The 11094-nt window shown below is 31.5% G+C and overlaps 1 protein-coding gene across 1 annotated transcript; it reads right to left on the bottom strand.

The window, feature by feature from the left end:
- Positions 1 to 8968: 8968 nt before the first annotated feature.
- On the bottom strand, positions 8969 to 10819 carry LOC107901996 (peroxidase A2). Its single transcript, XM_016828196.2, has 4 exons — positions 10494 to 10819; positions 10118 to 10309; positions 9850 to 10018; positions 8969 to 9770 (listed from the first exon to the last, which is right to left on the bottom strand). Exons 1-4 carry the CDS (start codon positions 10719 to 10721, stop codon positions 9322 to 9324), a joined length of 1038 nt encoding a protein of 345 aa, XP_016683685.1. The 5' UTR covers positions 10722 to 10819; the 3' UTR covers positions 8969 to 9321.
- Between the last annotated feature and the right edge of the window lie 275 nt (positions 10820 to 11094).

Here is an 11094-nt window from a genome sequence, read left to right on the forward strand (position 1 = left end):
ATTCAATTTAGACAACATTGAATTTTAGAATTTCTTTTATATTTTAAAAAAAATATTTTTATTTTTGAATTTTGAATTTTAAATAGTTTTTTTATATTTTTATATTTTTAAAAAATATATTCCTTTTAAATTTTTTACAAAATTTACATACTTTTAAAGGGTATGGACAAAATTGACAAAAAAAATACTGTAAATGTTGAGGGATAAAAAAGTTTAAAAATTTAAAAAACCGGTAGACTCGTGAACTAGTACGAATTGGTTGAACCAGACTAAAAAATCAATTGAACTTGCAATTGAATCGATTTTTATAATTTTTTTTATTTTTTATTCTTTTAATAATTTATTTGCTTTGAACCAAATTGACCAGTCGTTTTGGGAACAAATTAGTCAAACCAATTCGAAATCGGTTCAATTGATTTTTTAGCTTGATTCAACTAGTTTGTACCGGTTCACAAGCCAACTATTTTATACCTCTCACTAGATCGATCTGACTAGTGATATGGTTCGATTTAGATAACACTTTATTTTGGAATTTTATTTTTATTTTTATTTTTTAATTTTAAAGATTTTTTATTTTTTTCATATTTTTATTTTTAAACAAATTATAATTTTTATTTTTTTTAAAAAAAATATTTTTTTAATTTTTATGTTTTTTATTAAAAATATTAAAAATATTAATTTTTGAATTTTTTAAGTACTTTTGAAGGTTAATGATCGAATTGACAAATAAATGTAAATGTTGAGTGCTAGAAAAGTTATTTTATCTTTGACATTGTTAACTTTAACGACAAAATTAAACGGAGGGGCCAAGATTTTTAAATAAAAAAGTGTAAAGACCCAATGTTTCAAAATTAAAATATTTGGACTAAATTTTAAATTTCAAAAAAGTACCGAGAACTTTAACGTATTTAAACTTTTATTTTATCATTATTGTTGTTGTTAAGCTTAATTAAACTTAATCAATGGCTATCATTTAATTAGAAAATGCTTAGTAGATTTTAATGGTAAGGATCAACTCTCTACACTATCTTAATCTTAATGATAGTTTAATTTCTCACAAATCTTAGGTGTAATAACACACTAAGAACTTGCTTAATCTCCCATCTAGTTTCTTAAATTTTAGTTACCTTGGAATTTAGTTCTTATGCATTAATTACTAAATTATTTAACTAGTTACTAAGAAATTCTATTATATAATTCTCTATTCATCTCGTAAATTATTCAATTAAAATTTTCGAACTAGTTCAATTTAAGAAATTTAGTCTCAAAATCGAATTTACCAACACTAAAGAAAATCAAGTCATTACCCGAAAAATGTTTGTAATTTTTATTAGCACTTGTGGTTACACAGTCGAAGCCTAGCCAACGGTCAAAGAACTACGGTAAAGTCAATATCATTGTTTTTACTTTTATCTGTGCTTATAAATGTTGGTAAAAGTGAAATATTTTGTAGTGAGTAAATAAATTTATTTAAAAATTGATTTTAAAGAAACATCCTTTCGAAGGACCACTACATTATTGGATCTCAATATCCTAGAGGAAGATGGTAATAAACCCAGTAATGAGAAAAAGAAAAGCAAATAAATATAAACTGATCCATGGATTTTCAATTTAGAAAAGCAAATAAAGAATTTAGGAGAAATTTTTTTTTTTAAATAGATGTCGAGGTTTGGATCGGAAAGTTTTAGGAGGGATATCGATTTGTATGGTGGAACTGGTGGTACTAGCTTATCAACCATAGTGGATGAGAGGATGAATATATATGGCTTACAAGAGTGTGAATAGCTTGAGGGTAAGGGTTAGCATTCGACTGAATTGAGTAAAAATTTTTTGATTTAATTGAGTTGAGAGTTCTATTTTATCATTTTAACTCAATTTGAAAATTTTTCAAATCAAGTCGAGTGAAATGAAAATTGATTCAAGTTGAATCGGGTGAAATTATTTGAGTTAAATTAAAAAATTAAACCTGTCAAATTAAAATCTTATTACAGTATAATTAATTCCATGTTAGAGCACATAAATTTGAAATCATATATATTTGAATTTTTAAAAAAAAACCTTTAATATGATAAACTTGAGTAATTAATTAACTTATTTAGGTCCCAAAATTATTATTCCATATCTCTTTTAATTTTTTTAACTTTATATATATTTTAGAATTTTTTTTGAAATTTTATAATTTAAAAAATATATAAATTTTGAAATATTTATAAATATTTTAAATTTTTAAAAATTATTTTGTAATTTTTGTTAAGCAAGAGACTAATTTGTTCATTTTCAAACTTGACAAGGACTAAAAGGGTATTTATACCAATTTTCTATTCGAATTGTAAAATTCAACTCAATTTGAACTTGAAACTTGAATTACTTATTCGAGTTTACTCAAATAACTAGAATAATTCAATTTCATTAACTCGAATTTTTTTTTTCAATTTTTACTCAAAATTAAAAATTGGAGAGTGGGAGACGGGGGAAGTGGTCTTGCGGTAGAAACTAAAAATGATAGGTTAGTAGTGCAATACAGTATTGTTTGGATCAAACCGATTAAGCAACAAGTAAAAAAAATAGCGGAATAAATTGAGAAATTGAAAACACAATTTTAACGTGGAAAAACCCCTCTAAAGAGGATAAAAAATCACGGGCAAAGATAATTTTACTATAATGGAAAAAGAACGAATAGTACAAAAGATGGAGATAAAAACTAAACCCCAAAAACCCGAAAACAAAGAACCCTCAAAACGTAAACACAAAATTCTCTAAATGTGTTATGAGTTCTAATCTCTAATGAGTGTATTTTCTAAGGTTTTAAAAGAACCTATTTATAGGCTAAATTAGTAAGTCAAATAAACTATGCTAATAAATGTTAAATATATTATACTAATAAATACTAAATATTGTAGAAAGAAAATATATTTTGTTTAACTTGACTTGCAAGCAATCTCTTAGAATTTGGGTCACACAACTCTAACAATTTCCACCTTAACACGAATTCTTACACCGCCATCTTTGCCAAAGCCCACCACGGGCCTATCTTGAACTATGCAGGGAACTAACTGAGTCAAATCTGTGCTTAGAAGCTAGAAGACATCTAGCCTTCGACTTGTGCACTGCCAAATCAAAACTAACACGGGTCTGATTTTCACGAAAACAGTGCCCTAACTTTTCAAAACCTACATCCAAAAGAGAATCTCTCTTCAACGAAACGGTCATACATTTTTTCCCTCATATGACCAAATTGCCTCTGCTCCAAAGAGTTGGCTTCGACTCTGTAATGGATGAGGGACGTCCGATTTCACCGGTCACTGTAGATCTTTACAGAATATAAAGATTACCGGTTCTTTTACCTTTTAACAAAATGAGAGCTCGAAAAGATACTTTAATGTTGCTCGACTCGATGTTGATTATGCATCCTTTCAAATCTAAAATATTCAATGAGATGAGATTTTTTCATAAATCCGGTACATACCTGACATCTGAGAGTGTTCTAATTGTCCCATCCTATATCCTAATTTTAACAGTACCAATACCAATTACCTTACTAGATGAATCGTTTCCCATGCGCACAACTCCACCTTCAACCGAACTGTATGTGAAGAACTATTCTCTAATGGGACACATGTGAAAAGAACATCCCGAATCTAAGATCCACTTGGACGTGAGCTTGGAGTTATCGCTCGTTGACACTAACAAGAAATCATCACCGCTTTCGTCGGCCAAATTATCACTAGCTACATCTTCTTCGTTACTCTCAGCAGCTCTTTTATTTCGCAGTTTATAACAATCTGCTTTGACGTGACCTAACTTTTTACAATATCGACACCTTTTGTCTCATTTCTTTGATGCTACCAAAACGGAAGCTTGCCTATCTACCTTGCTATCCAAACCAAACCCATTGTCGAGTTTGTCTCTACTCAAAAAATGGCCATTCACATCTTTGAGCGAGAGTTTGTCTCTACCATAAATCAGGGTCTCCATGAAACACTTGTATGAATGGGGTGAAGGGCACAATAATAGCATAGCCTAATCTTCATCATCAATATGAACCTCAAAGTTTTTTAAATCATTTAAAAGAGTAATGAATTAAATGGTGTGATCTCTAAGAAGCTCACCTTCATTCATGCAAAACATAAATAGACGTTATTTCAACACTAAACGATTAGTCAGAGATTTAGTCGCATAAAGACTTTCTAACATTTTCCACAAGGCAGATGAGGTCTTCTCCATCAATACCTCTTGCAATATCGTATTCGCGAGGCACAACTGGATTGTAGACAAGATATTTTCATCAAGCTCTTCCCATTCTGTTTGATTTAGATTCTCAGGCTTTTTCCCGATAACAACTGTTTTCAAGCCAGCTTGAACTAGAATTGCCATCATCCGAACTTGCCACAGATTGAAATTTGTCTCACCATCGAATTTTTCAATTTCAAACCTTATTGCTACCATATTTAAACGGGCTGATCTATGAAAGTTAAACTAGCTCTCATACAACTTGTTAGGATCGACCCGATTAAGCAAAAAATAAAAAAACAGCGGAATAAATTGAGAAATTGAACACACAAATTTAACATGGAAAAACCCATTCAAAGAGGATAAAAAACCACAGGCAAAGATAATTTTACTATAATAGAAAAAGAACGAAGAGTACAAAAGATGAAGATAAAAACTAAACCCCGAAAAACCCGAAAACAAAGAACCCTCAAAACATAAACACAAAATTCTCTAAATGTGTTATGAGTTCTAATCTCTAATGGGTGTATTTTTTAAGGTTGTAAAAGAACCTATTTATAGGCTAAATTAGTAAGTCAAATAAACTATGCTAATAAATGTTAAATATATTATACTAATAAATACTAAATTTTCTAGAAAGAAAATATATATTTTTTAACTTGACTTGCAAGCAATCTCTTAAAATTTAAGTCACACAATATAAACTAAAAATGAATTTTCTGAGATATGTGCGGTTTTGGCCCTTCAAAAATTGTTACGTATTTAATTTAATCACTATAATTTATTGAATTCAATCCTTGATTCAGCCACAATTTTAGTTTTATTTTATTATTAAATACTAATCTAAAATACTTAATAATATACCTTCGAAGTTAAATAAATGATTGGTTGAGTTATCAATGGTTCTAGATTTTTCTTATTTATATTTGTCGTTTGTGTTAACCTTTCTTATTGATGAAGTGTTTTCAAAGGGCAAGTAAAATAAAATGAGGAAGGGTGGAGAACGAGGAATGGGGTTTGATAAATTTATTGAGAATGAAAAAAAGAAAGTAAAATGTTATCAAAAAAAAAAGTGAAAGTGAAAAAAAAAGTAATTAATAAGATATATTAAACTTTTATTGAAAATGTAAATTTACAGCTTAATTCAGTCAACTTAATTATATAAAAGTATCAATTTTTTTAAAAAAATTACTAGAATAAATATTTTTCGAAAAATTACGAGATTAGGTCAAAATAACGAAAACACTTCTAGCTGGAAGTGCTTTCAGATGATTTGCAGAAAAATGCTTCCAGCTAAAAGTGTTGTTGAGTATGACTCCTATTTTAGTCAAATTTGAAAAATAATCTTTTAGTTAAACTCTATTTATTTGTTTCAATCAAACTCTGATTAGTCTAGATTATTTTATTATTATTTGACGAATTTAGCCTATAAATAGACTCTTTTGCAACCTTAGAAAATACACCCATTAGAGACTAGAACTTATAACACATTTAGAGAATTTTGTGTTTACGTTTTGAGGGTTCTTTGTTTTCGAATTTTCGGGGTTTAGTTTTTATCTCCATCTTTTGTACTATTCGTTCTTTTGCCATTATAGTAAAATTATCTTTACCTGTAGTTTTTTATCCTCTTTGGAGGTGTTTTTCCACGTTAAATTTGTGTGTTCAATTTCTCAATTTATTCCGCTATTTTTTTACTTGTTGCTTAATCGGGTCAATCCCAACAAGTGTTTTCAGCGTATTTGTAGAAAAATGCTTCTAACTGGAAGCACTTTCGCCACATAAGCCGAAAATGCTTCTAGCTTTCCCTCCCCAATGGCTCTCCCCCTCAAACCAACGATAACTTTTTTCTATATAACCCCCTCATTATTTCATTTTTTTTTCAATTTAATCTCAGTTCTCTCACATATTCTTAAATTTCTCTCAATTCCCTCTTAATTTCTCACTCAAATTTTATTTCTCTCTCAACTCTCTCTTTTTATTAAAATTGTCTTAAGGTTTCCGTAAATTATTTTTTCTATTACACTTTGTTTCGTGTTTTCCAAAATTAACAATGACTCAATCTCTAACCCGTTTGGATGAAAAGCACATTTCTGTCAATCAATTGCAAATGGTAATAAATTTTTTTATTTAATGTAATTTAATTTAAATATTTTATTGTTATATTGGAATTTAATATTTTGTATGTTTTTTTATATAAAGGCAGAAGATCGAATTTTGGAGACGTATATTCGTAATCTACCCACTCCTCCATCACCCTTAATCAAATTCTACTTGAGAGATGCAGAATTTTTGCATGTGGCCTTTATGGGTCGGAAGTGTAAATTAGACCCCACACTTGTAAGCGAAAAGGTGGAGACTTGAGACACACACATTTCATCTTCCATGCGGTGAGTGTACTATCACTCTGGAGGACGTGCAGTTACAGCTTGAGTTACCTGTGGATGGGCCGGTAGTGATTGGGTCAGTTCACGCAGTTGATTGGAGAGACGTATGCGAGCAACTTTTGGGGAAGATTTTGGAAACAGTTTATGGAGCCCAGATAGATATGAATTGGTTAAGAAAAACTTTCAGTAGGCTCGATAAGGATTTGGCTGAAGTCCAAAGAGAACAATACACTCGGGTGTATATCCTTATGATTATCGGGGGTCTCCTAATACTCGATAACTCACAAAATCTTTTCCATAAAAGGTGGGTTCTAAAACTCGTCGACTTTAGAAAATAGGTGAACTCAGTTGGAGGTTAGCTGTGTTGGCGACGTTGTAACAGGAGATTTGTCGGGCGACGAAACCATAAAAAATCAAAATTGGTGGTTGCATGCTACTACTACAATCATGGGCGCAGTATTGACTGTCATTTTTACGCTCTCGAGCGGACTACCCTTATACATTCTTACTCGTAACAAGGTAAAATTTATTAGATAATGTATTTACCATAATAAAATTATTTAAATTTTAAATCAAAACCACTAACTGAGTGTCGTGCAAAGGTCCAATATTCTATGTTACCACCAAACCCCGATTGTTCGGTGTTCTACCTACCGCGGTTGAAATCTAGGGCCAAAACAAATTAGTTTTTTCCCATTGATATATTCTAGGATATCATATTGAGAACTTTCTAACAAAGCAGTGAACCCACCACACAACTGTGTCGTTGGACTCTACTTGTTCTTCCATTATGACCTCTCGAACTAGAACATACGTCAACCTCCAAGGGCCTTCGTCTGTCCTTGCAAACTCCGCATATAACTCGAGAAATGGTGATCCACTGTCAATATGCGTCTGCACCATCACCTCCAACCCTCTTGCATCTCTGATATCGAAAGCGTCATAATTGATGGGGTTGACCGAAGCACAAAATCGATATTTAAGTAACGATACTCTCATCTAGTTGGATCTGATAATTTTTCACCTAATTCTTCCACACAATTCTGGAAATTGTATGTTTGGGTTAAAACTCAACCATGTTGTGTTCTTTAATAAAAAAAAGACCCCGTTCTCGGTGTCACGCACTTCACCATCGTAATAAATAATAGCATTAATCTGTCCACTCATTTTCAACGAAATAACCTATTCCACATGTTCGAAACAAAAACATTATGCAGAAAAATAGTGTTGTAATTAAATATGAACAACAAAAATCGATCCTTACTTTATACCAATTGCGTAGTAACTCCAAATTATGCCTTATGTGCGAACTTCTCTTCTTCTGATCTTCTTACAATTTTCTTTGCTCATAAATGTCTAATGCCACTCAATGATGAAATAGATTACTTTTATAGACCTGGGGTGATTGACAATTGATTCAAAAAAATTTCCCAGGCTAGTGGGGAGTTGAAATTACTAGAGAGAAAATGCGGACGTGTTTTCAGCGCAATGTCAGAAAAAAGCACTGAAAGTGCGTCTAGCTAACTCCAGACTTTTTCCCACTCACCCATCAGATATCCCGAGATTCCCAAGATATATTTTCTGAACCTATCTCAATGTTTGAAAATAATGCATTGGAAAAAATAATGCACTAAACCTATCTGAATGTTCGAAAATAATGCATTGTAAATAATGATCAAAACTCAGTTGCATTCAAAAAAATTAAGAAAAATTAAAAGCTAAGATTTAATCAAACCGAGTAGTTCGAGTTTCGGTTATGAATCAAATTGAATTTTACAATTCGAATATACGATTGGTGTAAATATGATACTTCTAAATATGAAATTAAATAATTGTTAACTTTACATCTCAACAAATTATAAAAATATATGTAACTTACAAAATATAAAAAAAATCCTACAAAACCCTAAACCCTAAAATCCACAAAATTCTAAGTGTACTTTAAAAAGCAAAACCTAATCCTAAAAAAAAGAACATAGGGAAAATGCTTCTTTTTCATTATTTCAGCCTAGTCTCGTAAATTTTTTTAAAAAATGGCCTAATTTGGTAATTTAAAAAAAATCAGTATTTTAAAGAAATTCAGTCCATCTGTTCACGTGAGAATTGTTTTGATATTTTTTTTTCTTGATATTTTTGCAAAATGTCTCTTAACTTTTGTCAGTTTTCTAATTTAACCCTGATTTGTTTTAGATTGTAAAACCATAAGGGAATTTAGGAGTTCAATTACACGTTAATTTGAGTTGTGTGAGAACAAATTTAGAATCTCTTGTCTATATTTTGTTCATTTAAATTTCTTAAAAAAAATCCAGATATTTTAATTTGATTATCAAATATAACTATAACTAATAGATGGGTAAAGCGGAAGTTGTATCAATTGATTCATTAACATTTTGTGAGGTTGATGACATCTCTGGAACTTTAGAAGTAAACTCCGATATCATTTTACAGGAAAGGAAGAGGCAGAAACAATTTTCAAAGATGAGTTTCCTTGAACTCTGTTGTATCTGCAATTTTTCCGACTTACTTTCACCAAGTACAGAGGGAATATATAGGCACACTAGTTGACTATTTAGCGAATCGTAGTTAACACACTACACATTGACTAAAATATTATATGACTTTTAGATAGACCTTGAACTGAAATATCTAGAAACCCAACAAGCATGAATCTGGAACAATTCAAATTACAGTCTCCAACAGACACACCTTAGCTAGAGCTCCATTTGTTTGAACTTGTGTAATCCATATGAACCCTTCTACAACTCAATCTAATCTCTCCTTCCGTACCTGTTACTGGACTGATATTTCCCATTTTTAGCATGGAAACCACAAAGCTTTCAAAGAAAGCAATTTGATTGCTGCTGAACCTCTCCACAATTTCAACGGTATCAGCTCCACTAGTAGAAAACAGCTCTTGATCACTTTGGAGCAGTCCTTCTTGAGCTTGAAGGTTAGTGTAGTAGTTACTGTCGAATGTATTAGGTGTTGTAGGATCTAAATTCACCAAAACACTACCATTTCCGCCTTGAGGGCATACTTTGCGTAGCGTCTCTAAGTATGTTGCGTTCAATGTCGGGTCTGCTTTTCCGGTACCATTGAAATTATATAATCGTTCAATGACAATTGTACATTGAGCCCGTCCAAATGTGTGAGCACCTGAAAATATTTTTGCGTAAAATCCCTATTACATATCATACATATATCTTTTAACCATCAAATCCATTATAAGACCTACCTGAAAGTGCAACCAGATCGGTACTGGTATTGAGCCCCACGGCTGCAAACTTGGACTTGAGAATATCAAGAGTTTCAAAGGCAGCTGGAATAGCTAAATTGGCCAGTGTTCGATTTGCTGTTGTGCTATCCCTTCTTCCCAATAGAACTAGCCATGAAGGACCTCCCGCCTGAAGTGATATTGTTCAATATGGAAGATAATTTTATGGTACTCTACCTATCTATGGTAAAAACAAGAAAAGTTTGAAGGAATTGGCTACGATAAGTACCAGATTGACAGCCTCTTGAGCTGCAATAGCAAGAATATCAGCACAGGAAACGATGCCTGGACACTCAAATTCTAGTGCGATCTTCATGGCATCGACAACCTCAAATCCTCTTGCTGAGTTATTATTCGGCGCAGCTTCTTTCTCGCTTTCTATGGTAGCGCTGTTGTCCAATAAAATCGATGCATCACAGCCCTGTAAAAGAATTTGTTTCAGTCCTTATATTCAGAAAAGAAACAAATTGAAAGTAGATATGATGTTCACAACATTTACCAACTATAAAGCTATAACTAAGCTAAATACGTGAAATGGCTGAAAAGGTAAACGGAAGGAAGAGAAAGAGATTTGTTAAAAGGAAAACAAACGTTTTGGTTATTACATTAACAAAGCAGTCATGGAAGTGAAGCCTAAGAAGGCTGGCACCAATCCTGGGATCAGAGAGCAAAGCTTGTTCGATGATTCCTCGAATGATGCTAAATACCGTGGGGCATGTTTCATCATAAAATGATGGACTCAATGTGGTGGCTGGAAAGGATCCTGGTGGGAGCAAAAGGGCGAAGAAAAGGGTTGCTATTATACATCGGAGAGAAGGCATTTCCTCGGTCATTTCCCCTGTAGACCGCTAAATATTTGAGTACCGGGGCCTGCTATTTGAGACTATTTAAAGGGCCAAATTAAGTTCCATATATACCTGATTCATGCAACAGGAGAAAATTAATTTCAAATGGTAATGTTTATACAATGAGCTATTCAATTATTAGCATGTTTCTATTTTGATCATTAAATTACAAATTTTTAATTTCATCATTTAGATATATTTTTACTTAATTGGTATAAATTTATTCACCTAAACCCTTAATTTTAATTAAATTATACTACGTTTGGTAAAAATATTATTTTTCCACCATATTTTAGTATTTGAGCTAGCAATAAATTAATTTCAATCGGTATTTTTTTAGCCACTCACATGACTTATTTTT

Source organism: Gossypium hirsutum, chromosome D06, assembly GCF_007990345.1.
Source record: "Gossypium hirsutum isolate 1008001.06 chromosome D06, Gossypium_hirsutum_v2.1, whole genome shotgun sequence".
Taxonomy (NCBI): Eukaryota; Viridiplantae; Streptophyta; class Magnoliopsida; order Malvales; family Malvaceae; genus Gossypium; species Gossypium hirsutum.

Excerpts from the sequence above, each read along its gene's own strand:
- LOC107901996 (XM_016828196.2), bottom strand. The coding sequence starts at position 10,721 with ATGACCGAGGAAATGCCTTCTCTCCGATGTATAATAGCAACCCTTTTC. Across the intron at positions 10,310-10,493 it reads TCCATGACTGCTTTGTTAAT|GGCTGTGATGCATCGATTTT; the intron begins GTAATAACCAAA and ends ATTCTTTTACAG. Across the intron at positions 10,019-10,117 it reads CTCAAGAGGCTGTCAATCTG|GCGGGAGGTCCTTCATGGCT; the intron begins GTACTTATCGTA and ends ATATCACTTCAG.